General features: G+C 40.6%; 2 protein-coding genes across 4 annotated transcripts; one reads left to right on the top strand and one right to left on the bottom strand.

The window, feature by feature from the left end:
• The first annotated feature begins 951 nt into the window (after window positions 1–951).
• LOC110951787 (somatomedin-B and thrombospondin type-1 domain-containing protein) lies at window positions 952–5,284 on the top strand. Its single transcript, XM_022195026.2, has 5 exons — window positions 952–1,970; window positions 2,968–3,162; window positions 3,250–3,328; window positions 4,535–4,711; window positions 4,943–5,284. Exons 1-5 carry the CDS (start codon window positions 1,745–1,747, stop codon window positions 5,058–5,060), a joined length of 795 nt encoding a protein of 264 aa, XP_022050718.1. The 5' UTR covers window positions 952–1,744; the 3' UTR covers window positions 5,061–5,284.
• Window positions 5,285–5,321: 37 nt separating this feature from the next.
• Window positions 5,322–13,823, bottom strand: terf1 (telomeric repeat binding factor (NIMA-interacting) 1). Of its 3 annotated transcripts, XR_007938504.1 has the most exons (10): window positions 13,591–13,823; window positions 10,521–10,616; window positions 9,874–10,001; window positions 9,583–9,675; window positions 9,328–9,477; window positions 8,383–8,495; window positions 7,292–7,389; window positions 7,098–7,168; window positions 6,754–6,851; window positions 5,878–5,997 (listed from the first exon to the last, which is right to left on the bottom strand). XR_007938504.1 is itself a non-coding variant. In XM_022195025.2 (9 exons), the coding sequence occupies exons 1-9, from the start codon at window positions 13,772–13,774 to the stop codon at window positions 5,836–5,838; spliced, it is 1,095 nt and encodes a 364-aa protein (XP_022050717.2). In that variant the 5' UTR covers window positions 13,775–13,823; the 3' UTR covers window positions 5,322–5,835. The 3 variants fall into 3 exon arrangements, 2 of the variants coding, with proteins under 2 accessions (XP_022050717.2, XP_051796621.1); XM_022195025.2 differs by lacking the exon at window positions 6,754–6,851 and having other exon boundaries at window positions 5,322–5,997; XM_051940661.1 differs by lacking the exons at window positions 6,754–6,851; window positions 7,098–7,168 and having other exon boundaries at window positions 5,322–5,997.
• Between the last annotated feature and the right edge of the window lie 311 nt (window positions 13,824–14,134).

The raw sequence follows: 14,134 nt of genomic DNA on the forward strand, positions 1-14,134 counted from the left end.
TCCTTGAGAACATAATGGTAAAAAATGGCTTTTTGCCCGTCTTAGTTTTGCCTTTAATTCATATTCGGAGTTCATCGGCGACTAGAAAGCTTTCTTTAGTACATTAAGATTTGCAGTGATCTGGACAATTGCGCGCAACGTAATGAGCTTTGTTACACTGAAATCTTAATAAGAGAAACTAGAAAGCTGCCATTTCCTTTAGGTATGACTTAATTTCACTCGTAGCGGTAAACGTAATAGTCCTGTTAATCAACTGTCAGCGCCGAGCCCAATCCTGCTGGGATAAAACAGTAAGAATGTCACACACATGCCTCTGTAGAATTACAGTTCCTGAAATAATTTGTCATCTACCAGTCACTGGCGCTGCGTGTCAGGAGTTATAAATTAAGGCCACACTCTGGTCTGCAAATAATATCGTGCACACTGGTGGCTCCCGCTCAAAGGCCCACAACTCACATTTAAAAACAAAACAAAACAAAAATCCTCTTTAGTATGCAGGCTATATATATCACTGCAGGGTGACAATGAATCCCTAAAGCAAAACCTAAATATTTTGGGACATAAGCTTCTTCACCTTCTTGATGAGAAGACCAGTCTTATGTTTGGAAGCTAAATATAAATGTACAGGCAGGAGATGATGAGACGGTGAATTAATGAGGTCTTCTGTAGAAAAAAATGAACTGTACTAATGGCATGTTCTGATTTTATGGGGCTCTTGGGTGCAGTGTCATCCTGGAGTCATTTTTTTTCCACACTTTTATGGCGGTTGAAGGAATAAAATAAATAACACTGGGTTTTAATTAGAGCTTCAGGGGTGCTGTTGGGCTCTAAATTACCCCCCAAAATGTCAAAGTATTTCATTTAACCAAAGAAATGTCAGGTAATTTGGTAATTTAAGCAAAAAAAAAAAAAAGGAAAAAAAGAAGACATGCCTGGAGTGCTTGGATTTTAGCTAGATTACAGCGACCTGAAAGAAAAAGAGAAAAAGCGTGAGAGGTGAGAACCAAAGGGTGGCATTAGAGTGCCCCTCGGACCCGGTAGAACAATTGACTGGAGACCTGCCAAATGCTCACATTCCTCGCTTTCTTTTGGGAATCAGAGACTTGAGGTGGCAGAGAGCAAATGGGGCAGACTGGCATCGGGGGTCACGGTTATTCTGAAGGGAGAGGCTAAGAGGGGAAAAAAGAAGCAGGCAAACAAGAGTAAGGCAGGTGAGGAAGAGGCAAGAGAGAAAGACGAGAGGCAGGAGGGGGAAAACACACACCAAAACTCACCAGCTCACCCCTCCCTTGTCCTCATTGTCTCCTCCCGAGTGTGATCGACTGGAGGGAGGTGCTGAGCCGGGAACGGGCAGAGAGACACCAGTTCTGAGGAAAAAGCACGCACACACAACATGAGAGACATGGGAGTGTGATCAGTGCTGGAGCGGGGTGTTTTGTGCTGCAAGTTTGGCTCTGCAGGACCTGTTTCTGGAGGGAAACTGAAGGGCTGGACACAGGAGACGGACACAGGAATTCCAGGTCACAAGGGCTCCTGTGGCAGAGCTCAGTCTCGGCTGCGTTGGGCTGGGCTGGTATTCCAACGTCTCCCTCTCACCGTCATGAGCATGAACAAAACAGAGTAGGACCAGAGAAGGAATAAACATATTTCGAAGAGAGGCGAGCGTTCAATCACAAATCGGGGCGAGGGAGGCTAGTGTTTCTTTTAAAATCAGGGGTCAACTTGTGGCCTGACCCCCTTGGTGATGGGATCCTCTGTTGAATTTGCCTGCTGGCTGCTGCTGGTGGTTTCTACTCTTGGACAGATCCACACGGTGGTTGGGGGCTGTTTGGGGAAATGCTGCCGGGGCAGGGACCTGAGCTGTTCCACCACTGATTGGAGGATGGACCGCGTTTATGGGACATGCTACTGCGACGAGGGCTGCGTCAGGACCAAGGACTGCTGCTTTGATTACTTCACAGAGTGTCCAGGTGAGCGATGAAAGGAGGAACAGCTCTGAATGTGAATGAATCACTTTTTTTGGCACACACCTTAACTTTATGGTACCACAGTGAGATAAGCCTGTTGTTTTGAGATAACCTGAACTCCTGCTATAGATAGATTATCTTCTAAATCTATCGGACAGAAGATAAAAGAAGATGGAGAGGAAAGATTATTATCGGTACCTGCTCATCAAACACTGCACCTCTAATGACAGAGCTCACGGGGGCTGAGGCAATCCGCATTTTTTCCGGCGCATGCTAAATTGTGCACGTTTACATTTGTTCTGCCTTCTTCCTGGTCTAATTTGTGCCGTGCATTTATGCTAAAGCAACGTTTGCATCCATTTTTCTTCTATAAAACGTGTCACGTCTGCTCCATCACAAAAAAAATGCAGTAATCAGTACACAGGATAACCCAGGCGGCTCTGAGCCTAACCTCGTTTCAGTGGACTGGCCCACATAATGGAATTAGCACAAATATTTGAAGAATGTGATTCTGTCAATCAGTTGTAGCAATTACAGTTCCAGTCAAACAAGCCGAGCGTGCCTAATATGTGTCATAGGCCGGTAGTCGCTAAATCTGCATGCTTAATACATCAAAGCTTCATCATTAAGCGCAGAGAGCAACCGAAAAGAAAAATCACAGGACTCGGTCATTGAATGGGCTGCTCACTTGGCACACTCTCAAACCACTTGTAGCCGAGCAGGAAACACTAATTCTACACGTCACAATCGATGCTTCATTGATCTAAAGTTATTTCCTGGATATTTATCTCCATTTCAGGAGGTTTCACAGGAATATTAGAACAGTGCAGTCTGCAACAAGTCCTTACTGTTGCTGGGAACTGTCACTTTTTTTGCACACACTGCATCTTTCAGTGTTGGGCCTGACATCTCCAAGTTTCACTGCAGTTTGATTGTTTTCTATACAACAGAGGATAGCCTGTAATATTGTTTCTCCCACATTATGGGTGCCAACATGCAGCTCAGGATTGTGCCGTGAGCGACTGGAGCTTTTGGAGCGGCTGTGCCAAGCCCTGCCAGCCTTCCGTGAGGGTCCGAGTCCGTCACATAGAGCAGCAGGCCAGCAACAGCGGCGAGCCCTGTCCCAGGCTGGAGCAGCGAGCCGGCTGCAGGGAGTACAGAGACCACCAGGGCAGGAGCTGTGGACTCAAATCAGGTACACAAACACATGACAGATACAACAGGAGCACTATTTTTTTTTTTCCTCCCTGGTTTGTGATTTGGTAATGTTTTCTCTCATGAGGTCCTGCGTTCATCACCAGCATGCAGTTTGGCAAGGGGAGGCCCAAACATGACAGCTATGGAAACCCCCTGGACCCTGGGTAGGTTTCATATCGTGCTCCTATAAAGCCTCGGAAACTGCACATGACCTCAGGTATCTTTCAAATCAAGAGTTGAAAAGTTCACGAATGCTGTCAGGCGGTCGAGCCTCATTTTTTTATTATGCTACGTAAGCCAAACCATTTTGAAAAAACAAGATAACAGCCTAAATTTTTTTTCCTCCATCTGCATGAGCTACCAGTAGGTGTTTACCCACCTGGCCGTCTGTCTACAGACCATTAAATACAGACATGCTGAGAGACTGCCCACAATCCTTTGAAATCAAACACGACTGTCTCATGAAAAGCACACGTACAAAAGGTCTGGATGACAGTAGGTGAGGTATTGTGAGCGGCTCAGAGTTATCATTATTTACATTTAATATGAGGTGTGCCCATGCTTCATGGGATTAAGAGTTGATTAGCAGCTCCTGTGCAAGTCACACACTAGCACACTGCAAAAACTCAAAATCTTAACAAGTCTGTCTTATTTTTAGTCACAATGTCTCATCCCTTCATCATCACTTGATTTAAGATAAATTCACTTAACAAGTGAGATTTCAGCAAGACTGTTAAGTCAAACAATCTTGAAATTATTTTGTTTTAACACTCATGTCGTCCTGAGGGCCAAATTGACCCGTTTTAAAGTTTAAAAATGTGAAAAAAATTCCACAGTGAAAAGTTCCACATTTTCAGACTTTTTGGGGAAATTTTTGAACATTTTTTGGTGGAAAAAAAGATATGCTAAAAAAAAAAAAGTTTCTTTAAGAACATTCAGGGGGGAAAAAAAAATCAACCAAAATCCAATGAATTTCGCTGGATTTTGGTTGATTTTTTCCCAAATGTTCTTAAAGAAAATATTAGAACTTTTACTGATATATATGAAATCACTTTAGATATTTTTAGGATTTTTTGTAAGATTTTATTTTATTTTTTAAATATTTACATTTTCAGATTTTATTTTTAAAATTTTTATTTCTTGCCAAATTTGAGGATTTAAATTTGAAAAACTTGTAAGGGAAACTTAAAAGGAATTTTCTTCCTGAAGATTTTGCCAATTTTTATAAATTTGGGGGATTTCTTTTTTGTGAATTTTTGGATTTTTTTTCAGACAAGGCAACAATATTTTTTGCTACATGTGGTGTTGGTTCTGTCTTATTGTACCCAGAACTGCTGTGACCTTCATGACTCTGCCCCCACTCCCCTCAGGTTCTGTGTGGAATTCGCTCTGGAGACACGGACGCCACACTGTACAGTGGAGAACCGGCCACACACACACTGGATGCGCTACATAACAGAAGGATTTAAAGTGTGTGTGGCATGTGGGCCTCCTGCAATGCGAAACAATAGTGGCAGCTGCCAAGGAGATGGTCAGGAATCAGACAAGTATGAAGCTGTGAACCTTTACATGTGTTTTGGACCTAGGAAATATACACATATAAACTGTAAACCAACTCATAAAATGTCTGAACAATCTGAGGATAGCCCACTTTAGTGACATTCAATGCGCCTTTGCCTCAAGCGAAGCAGTAAATCAGTAAAAAAAAAGAACCAATGCTGACATCTTGTACTGTGTAGAAAAGAATGTGAAGCTATAGTGGTGTGACTGTGTTGCAGAGAAGCTGTGCTGCACTGGCAGGCGGTGGGGAACCCTCGGTGCAGCGGGACGTGGAAGAAGATCCAGAAAACCCAGCAGTGCACCTGTCCACCACAGCACAGTTTTGTCTTTATCTGATCCACACAGAACAAAAGCGCTGATCTGGAGTCCACAGAAAGACCAGGTGCCTCAACACCACAGGCTTTCATCACTAAGAAAAGACTTATGATGTGAGACTCAATGGTGATACAATGTTTCTAATATGCTCCACACTGGCAAAGGCATGTTCCACTCACTGCAGTTGTAAGACAGTGTACAGTATTTCATCCTTCTCTCGTACATTATAAGCACCTATCAGTTGATTTTTGTATATTTTTACTGTAATACACCACTGCTGTATTCATTTTTTAAAACACTTTTATTGGAACAATATTTAACTTAAAATATAAAAGTGAAAAAAATTTTTTCATTCAAAATACTCCCTTTCATGGCAACATAAATTACAAAAATGATTTGTGTGGAGAGTCCGCTGTGGTATTATATTTACTTTGTACAAGCTGAGGCTATGCATTAAAAAGATAAAAGAACAAATAGTTCCCCTGTCTACGGAAGGATAAATGAGTGAAGTAGCTATGTCCATAGTATATTTACACGTGAACTGCTACACTGTACATGTGGCCACATTTACAAATTTTGTATTTAATCAAATGCATTCTAAAATAGAAGTTAATGCAAATAGCTCATTTGATTGTTGTGCTGACTGCCCTCTAGTGGCATATTGTCTTGGTGCAACAAAACAGCAACAAAGCAAATGATACCAGCAGCATATGGGAATATCTTCAGTGATTCAAATAAGAGCACTGCATTAACCTGTCCAATTATTTACAAGCTGCTTGGAGGGGTTCTCTCCCTCTTACCCCACTTCATGAGACCTCATCAGAACTCTCCAGCGGTCTTTGAGCATGGTGCCAGTGCGTCCTTCAAAGTCATAATCCTTTAAAATTTGCGCCCACCTCCCATGGCCGTGACGTTTAACGCCTTCCTTGAGGTATTTGTCCAGCTGATGGGTCCATTTCTAAAAAAAAACAAACAAAAAAAACAAAAACCAACAAAGATAAAACATTATTTTCATGTTTCGCATTATCCAGAATTTAACTCCAAGGACAAGAAGTAGGGCTGCTATTAATAACTATTTTTCTACCAATTAATTTGTCCACTATTGAACTAGTCACTTAATATAAATGATTAAATTTTCCTCGGAAAGAGCAAACTGACCAATTCCTTTAAGTTCACTTCATTTTGACAAATTGTAGGTAATTAACACAGCACAGTGCAAAATGTCAAACAATGTTTACATATTAGCGTGTAAAATTACAGTTTAACTGGTATTTGCAACATGACATGAATAAATTTTAAAAAAAAAATCCAAATTTCTATTTAACCCCCTATAACAGTGAAAACATTTGGTCTGTATATTAAACAAAGTGCAACACGGCAGATAACTTAGAACCACAGAGCAGCTAAAGCAACTCTGACTGACTTTGGTGGGATCTTTAAAATCTATTAGAACAGCCAAATTCACAGCACAGCAGCAGTTTTCAACTTCCGTCTACAAATTAAGCTTGGAACTGACTGATGATTAACATGTAGTCTTAATGAGTCACGTTTTAGTCACTATTTCACATTTGTTCTGTTGTCCGACAACAGACCCAGAAAAACACGTTCAAAGAGCTTTATTGGGACAAACAGATGTTTGTTCTGTGCCGAATACTGTCAGTGTGTTACTGCTGCTGTGGTATGATACTGAAACTTTGCTCACTGTAATAACTACCTTTTTGTTTGGTGGTAATTGAAGTACTTCCATGCTTTTGAAGCCTGAGCTCAGTTGGACTTTACTGTGGCCAACACTGTCTACAACTCTGACTGCAGCTGGAGTCAAAAACAATTTGTGTGAACAATTAGCCAGTGATACTAAAGGAACACATTTGTTGTAACGCACCAAATCCACATCCCAAAGAACATATTTTTAAAATATTGGCACCAAAGTCAACACTGAAAATGCACCAGTCATCGCATCAGCTCTTAAAAGAAACACAATTCATTTTATCTATCATTAATCTGATTTGATATGGGATTAATCACCCAACATGGAAAGAGCCGTGTGGTTTAACTTACCTGAGGGGCTTTTCTTCTTTTTGGTACCTCTGAAGCCTCCACTGGCTTTTCAGATGCTTTCTGAGATACCTCTGATATGGTGGGACATTTACAATTCTTTAGCATTTGTTCATGCTCAGTATTGTATAAGTATTGTTACGCCAGATTAAAGCACAGGCAGAAATCAAAGCTAGGAAGAAAGAAATACAACGCACCGTTAGCGGGGAGCCGCTTGACAGAAACACAAAGCTTCTTGCACGACTCGGGTTTCCATAAGTCAGTAATGTTACTGGACAGCAGTTTCCGCTTTGGTCTGTGGAAGCATAATGCAGTGTGACAAACTTATTTCTTACCCCACATGAGCAAATTATCTAGTGTTTAGGACAGCTTGCTGAAGTTAGACCTGAAAATATTAAACTCAAACACACAGCACTCTATTTTTCCTTTAAGGATTTGAATGTGCAGGATAATTTGCAATACAGGGCATAAATAATTGTGTACATCATAGACCCTCCAGAAAAACGCGGGCTAAAATCCTTGATTATGCGAATAAATATGCGGGGTTTTTATGCCATTTTATGCGGGGAAATTGCGGAAAGTTGCAAAGTATGCAAATAGCTGTGAAATATGCAAAAATATGCGCGATTCACCTGCTGTCTGGCCGCGGAGGGATGTGTCCTCTAATCAGACACTGGGACTGCTGTGGGGTTACTGGACTGACAGCCTGTGCTTTGGGAGGGGGAGGAGCTCACAGCGGCATCTGCTGCTTGTTGAGGACAGTACCTGCAGAATGATCCGAGTTTTCCTGTCAGTCTCCAAAACGGCAGAAAAAGTCACTAGATTTGTGGCTAGTCGCTTTTGACAAAAAAAGCCGCTAGGACGCTTTGGAAAGTCGCTAGATTTAGCGAGAAAGTCGCTAAGTTGGCAACACTGGCGCCGCGCTCCGCATCAGCTCGTGCTTCTCCTGTGTGTGTGAATGCGCGAACTGATGACGTCAGGCCAGGTGTCGCATAAAAACTCACTCACAACCCCATTTATATCGGTTATAGTTTTCTCATTTTATGCGGAAATTGTGAAATCAAGCGGGACCCGCATATTTGTCTTTTTTTTCGTGGAAATGTGAGATTCTTGCGGGAATTATGCGCTGTTTTGCGGGGATTATGCGGCCTTTTGGGAAATAATTGATCCCCGCATAATCAGCGGCATTTTGGTGATTAATGCGGGAATTCATGCAATCGCATAATCGCGTTTTTCTGGAGGGCCTAACATCAGCAGATAATGGGAGTGTGTCAATATTATTTCCTACTTGTGATTATTTTTTCTCAGTCCATTGGTTGTTTTTGAGACAGGGCTGTCCTCTGATTCCACATCCTCCAAATCTTCAGTGAGCTGGGATGACTGGACCATCTCTGTCGCTGCCTGACAGATGGAGAGTTAGACATGAACACATTTAGATACATTACTTCGAGTATCGAAATTCTTACAGCCTTTTCAAACAACTAACTTTCCGCTGTAAGCATTGTGTAATGACAAAGCAGGACTAATGAGGCCTGTCGTTACAATACCCTTGCAAGTCTAACCTTCCAGAGGTCATGGGCTTGCGTGCAAATCATTCTTGCAACTTTCCTGAATAAGCAAGTCTGTTAGACCCTGAGGATGACTCTGCTGAATGAAGCAGTTTGCCCTTCCAACTAATTTGATGACAAATTGTCAATTAGCTATGAGTGATCATGTCACATCTGCGCCTTCAGTTGGCCAGAGCTCCATTACTCAGGAGGACGGAGGCGTAGTCCGTACACGGGATCTAAAAAAAAATTACTGACTGCTAAAATTTGTTTGTGAAACTTTGCCTGTTAGCTACAGAGAAACGCTAAACAGATCAGAGTATTTGCCAATTAAATCCACATCACAAACAGCTGAGCAGCAAAAAACAAAAGATGCTTTTCATACATTTTTTTGGATTAAAAGACAAACATGAGAAGCTAAAATTCATCTACAACATGCTACTTAGCAAAAACAGTTTCCTCGTGTCGACGTAAAACCGACGCTACTTTTCGGCACAACAAATTCCCTTAACTCTGATGAATCTGAAATATGATTAAAATTAAATATATCTTGTAGAATATAATTAAAAATACATTGATTCAGGTAATGTCAGTGCCCACACAGCAATCATGTCCCTACTAACCTAATTTAGTGCTGTACTATCTGCTACCATGAGCAGCAAATGAAGCTCCCACGTGTCCTGTACCTTAAGAAGGTAGTCAGAGGGATTCTTCTCCAAGTAAGCATCCAAATAGGACTGGACGGTGTCGAGCAAGCCGCTGAAGCTGAAGTTCATGAAGTATGGGTGGGAAGGGTCTCTCTGTGCCACTATTTTTGACAGCTTAACTCCCAAGTTCTGTGAAGAAACGCTAAATGTTAAAAATCAAACGCCATGGAGCACAACGTGTTGCCCAGAAGTGATCGTGTGCATTTGAAAAGAAGAAGACAGAAAATGACGTACAGAAGTGTGTTGGAATTGATGGTTATTCTCAAACCACTTGAGGGCAGAGGAGGCAGAAGATCTTTGGCCTTTCTCCAAGCAGACAGCCACAGACTAGGCACAGAGCAAATGTACACCCATAAGACTTAGAGTGAGCCTCCAGTGTAAGACATATAACCTTGCTATTCCTTTTGCTCTTAACACACACGTCTTTAATACAACACACAGTCTGTATATTCTTAGACCTAATCTTGTTGGTGTTTTAATTATTTAGACTGTGGTTAAAAAAACACACAAATACTGTAGAAATACCTGGACAAGCAAAAGCTTGGTAATCTTTTCAAACAGACTTCCATCTGCCACAGTGTGTTCTAGGTTTGACCATATATTGGCAGCAGACATCAGAGGCATCACTGAGTTATCCTCCTCAAAAAAGACGTCTGTAGAAAATCAGCAGAGAACATGGTAAATAAACAGCATCTGGTACATTTGTGAGTAAAGAAGCACAGGATATATTTTTAAACCAGTATTTTTTTTTGCTGTTTTCAATGTCTCTAGTGGTTTTACATGCACTTTAATTTATGCTGGAATTAGTTTTAACTCAAGCATGAAATTGTAAACAGACCCCTAGTCTGTATCTTGGGTGGAAAAATAAGACTCGCTGCTCATATAAATGATTTTTTATAATAAATGGGCATAAGTCTTGGGATTATTGCTTATGGGCATTTGTGTGAAGGACAACGTTCGAATAACAAATAGTTTCATAATGACAACTGAGAGGCAGTGGCAGGTCATTACACTTTCTATAGGAATGCATGCGGCAAGATATACAGTCCATTCTGACCTCCGCAGTACCAACTTTCACTCAAAAGTAGCCAAACAATATCACTCCACATGTAGAAGTTATGCACGTGCAGACAGAGGGAGGTCTAATTCAGCTTCTGCCTGCAACAACTTACCCAACTGCTTTCCATGAAAGACTCTAGCGACGAAGGCGGATATCAGCTTTTTCTCTTCATAGAGCTTTCCTTTGAGAGATGGACTCTGAGAAATGGCTAGGGGAAAGCAAAAATAAACAAAATCACAAAACAGTCTTGGTCAGGAGACTTTTTTTAGATGATAATTAGACCATTACATATTGAAGGAGCTACTTACTATGTATTTTCATTTTCAATTAGTATAGCTACTTGTGTCAGTTTAACAGGAAAAGTGACGAGTTTCAGCGGCAGCATGGGCATTAAAAACACCACTGTTAAGATGTTTTAGGGGTCTTACAATTTCTGAATTCATCCTTTTATATTGTTCATGTTACATTATCTTATTAGTCTTTCTTGGACTACTCAGCAAGCCAATTCTCATACAATATTATTTCAGCACTGGACTGCCTTTGTATATTAATAGGAGATAAGCTGCAGCTTACAGGCATTCTTAAAGCTTGAAGGCATCCCTTGCTCAGTTTTAAACTGGCTGTAATGCAAAACACTACAGACAAAAGCTGTGTTTTCCAATGGACTGGACATTCAATAATCTTAAAATACCTTTAGTAGTCGATGTTTTTGCAAATAAGAACCAGTTTCATAACATAATATCTCACCTGCATATTTAAATATTAAATTTCAGAAAATCTGTCACAGACAAAAAATATCTGGCCGACTATAAATATCCAAATTAGGAAGTTTCTTAGTGATAGCCACTGGCTAAACAATTTCTCGTAAAAAGACGATCTACAGTGGTATGAAAAAGTATCTGAACCTTTTGGAATTTCTCACATTTCTGCATAAAATCACCATCAAATATGATCTGATCTTTGTCAAAATCACACAGATGAAAAAACAGTGTCTGCTTTAACTAAAACCACCCAAACATTTATAGGGTTTCATATTTTAATGAGGATAGCATGCAAACAATGACAGAAGGGGGAGGAATACGTAACTGAACCCTCTGCCTAAGGAGACTTAAAGAGCTATTGAAACCAATTTCTACCAAACAATTTAGGTCAGGTGTGTGCCCAATCACTGATGAGTGGCTTAAAGCTGCCCTGCCCACTATAAAACACACACCTGGTAAGAATTGTCTTGATGAGAAGTATTGTCTGATGTGCACCATGGCTCGCTCAAAAGAGCTGTCTGAAGACCTGCGATCAAGAATTGTTGATTTGTATAAAGCTGGGAAAGGATACAAAACCATCTCTAAAAGTCTGGATGTTCATCAATCGACAGTCAGAGAAGTGGTCTACAAATGGAGAGAGTTTGGCACTGTTGCTTCTCTCCCAAGGAGTGGCCGTCCACCAAAGATGACGCCAAGAGTTCAGCACAGAATACTCAGAGAGGTAAAAAAGAACCCTAGAGTGTCTGCTAAAGACTCTCAGAAATCACTGGCACAGTCCAATATCTCTGTGCACACATCAACTATATGTAAAACAATGGCCAAGAATGGTGTTCATGGGAGGACTCCACGGAGGAAGCCACTGCTGTCTTAAAAAAAACATTGTTGCTCGTTTAATGTTCGCAAAAAGGCACTTGGACACTCCACAGAAGTTTTGGCAAAATATGTTATGGACTGATGAAACCAAAGTTGAATTGTTTGGGAGGAACACACAACGTCATGCGTGGAGGAAAAATGGAACAGCTCACCAACATCAACACCTCATCCCCACTGTGAAGCAAGGTGGAGGGTGCATCATGGTTTGGGGCTGTTTTGCTGCCTCAGGGCCTGGACAACTTGCAATCATTAATGGAAAAATGAATTCAAATGTTTATCAGGATGTTTTGCAGGAAAACCTGAGGCCGTCTGTCAGACAGTTGAAGCTAAAAAGAGGATGGATGCTGCAACAAGACAGTGATCCAAAACACAGAAGTAAATCAACTTTAGAATGGTTTCAGAAGAACAAAATACACGTTCTGGAGTGGCCAAGTCAAAGTCCAGACTTGAACCCCATTGAGATGCTGTGGCATGACCTCAAGACAGCGATTCATGCCAGACATCCCAGGAATCTGACTGAACTACAGCAGTTTCGTAAAGAAGAATGGGCCAATATTAGTCCTGATTGACGTGCCAGACTGATCTGCAGCTACAGGAAGCGAAGTTATTGCTGCCAAAGGGGAGGGGGAGGGGGGGGGGGCACAAAATATTAAATGTGATTGTTCAGTTACGTATTCCTCCCCCTTCTGTCATTGTTTGCATGCTATCTTCATTAAAATATGAAAACCTATAAATGTTTGGGTGGTTTTAGTTAAAGCAGACACTGTTTTTTAATCTGTGTGATTTTTTGACAAAGATCAGATCACATTTGATGGTGATTTTATGCAGAAATGTGAGAAGTTCCAAAAGGTTCAGATACTTTCTCATACCACTGTATAAACAAATATTTAGGATTGTACAATACATATATTTAAAAGTCCATTTTTTTAAAAAAAATCTGATCTGGATTTCTCTCTTTAGCACCTACAGACACCAAACCTCCCAGTTTTGCTCCTATCTATATTCTGGAAGTTTCTATTTAGGGCTTTGTTCATTTATCATTCATAGAGAAATGTTTATAGAACATTTTATTTACGAATAGTGGCAAAAAATAGATTCCCCGGCCGTTGAAAGGATTGTCTGATATAGAATGAGCTAAAAATGAATATTCAAAAAACAGTGTTAAAAGTGTGAACTTGAAAGTGGCTTCATTCAGTGCTTAGATTTGTACATACTTAAGCAAATGATACCTCATTCAACAAACATGAAATGTTAGAACACTGTATAACTAAGCAAACCACTGTGGAAGTTTCCTGGTGATGTAGAATAGTTGAAAAACTTTAGAATTTACGCCTCTCCAGTTAATGTTACCCAGGCAACTGTTACGTTATAAGTTGTTTCAGTTTTGTCAACTTGTATTGGCACTAATTAAACTTAAAGAAATGTAAATATCTCAGAACGCTACTCTCACATCTCCACAAACTGGACAGAGATAAATATTAGTAAACAAGTAGTTAAGGTCTATTAACCCGCTAGCTAAACACCTGTTAGCTTGTTGACTAAACTCACCTTCGAGAATCGACAGCGCCTCATTGAATTCATCAAATTTCCCCTCCTTGAAATGGCGACACAAACTCACAAACATGAAGTCCAGCATCCATCCTGAAGCAACAGTAGTAACTTCTGAGAAACTCACATTTTCATGTATACTATCTGCGTCTGAATCGGTTGTGTTATTGTTTTCAGGCTCCATGCCGTTTCCTATTTGAAGTTCTCTGACGTCTTCTTCTTTGTGAATTACTTAATTTCCGCGCGTTTCAGCTATTTTCTCCTAGTTCAGCTTCATTGCAGAAACCGCACCGCCCCCTGGTGGCGAGGAGGAACTATAACATCGACTGCTTTCTAAAAAAAAAGCATGTGGCTAAAAAAATTAAACTCTTGCGAAGTGCAATGCATTAAAGCACAGCAACCATAAAATAAACTCTGTAAAATTTAAATTTTAATATATTTTTAAAGTTTGTTCAGATTTTTTCAGATCAAAAGTGACTCACCTGCCACTTTAGCCTGTTTTGGATTGTTGTACAGCAAATGCCTCACTATGAGTATTATAGAA

The sequence above is a fragment of the Acanthochromis polyacanthus genome, chromosome 20 (assembly GCF_021347895.1).
Source record: "Acanthochromis polyacanthus isolate Apoly-LR-REF ecotype Palm Island chromosome 20, KAUST_Apoly_ChrSc, whole genome shotgun sequence".
NCBI classification, from domain to species: Eukaryota; Metazoa; Chordata; class Actinopteri; family Pomacentridae; genus Acanthochromis; species Acanthochromis polyacanthus.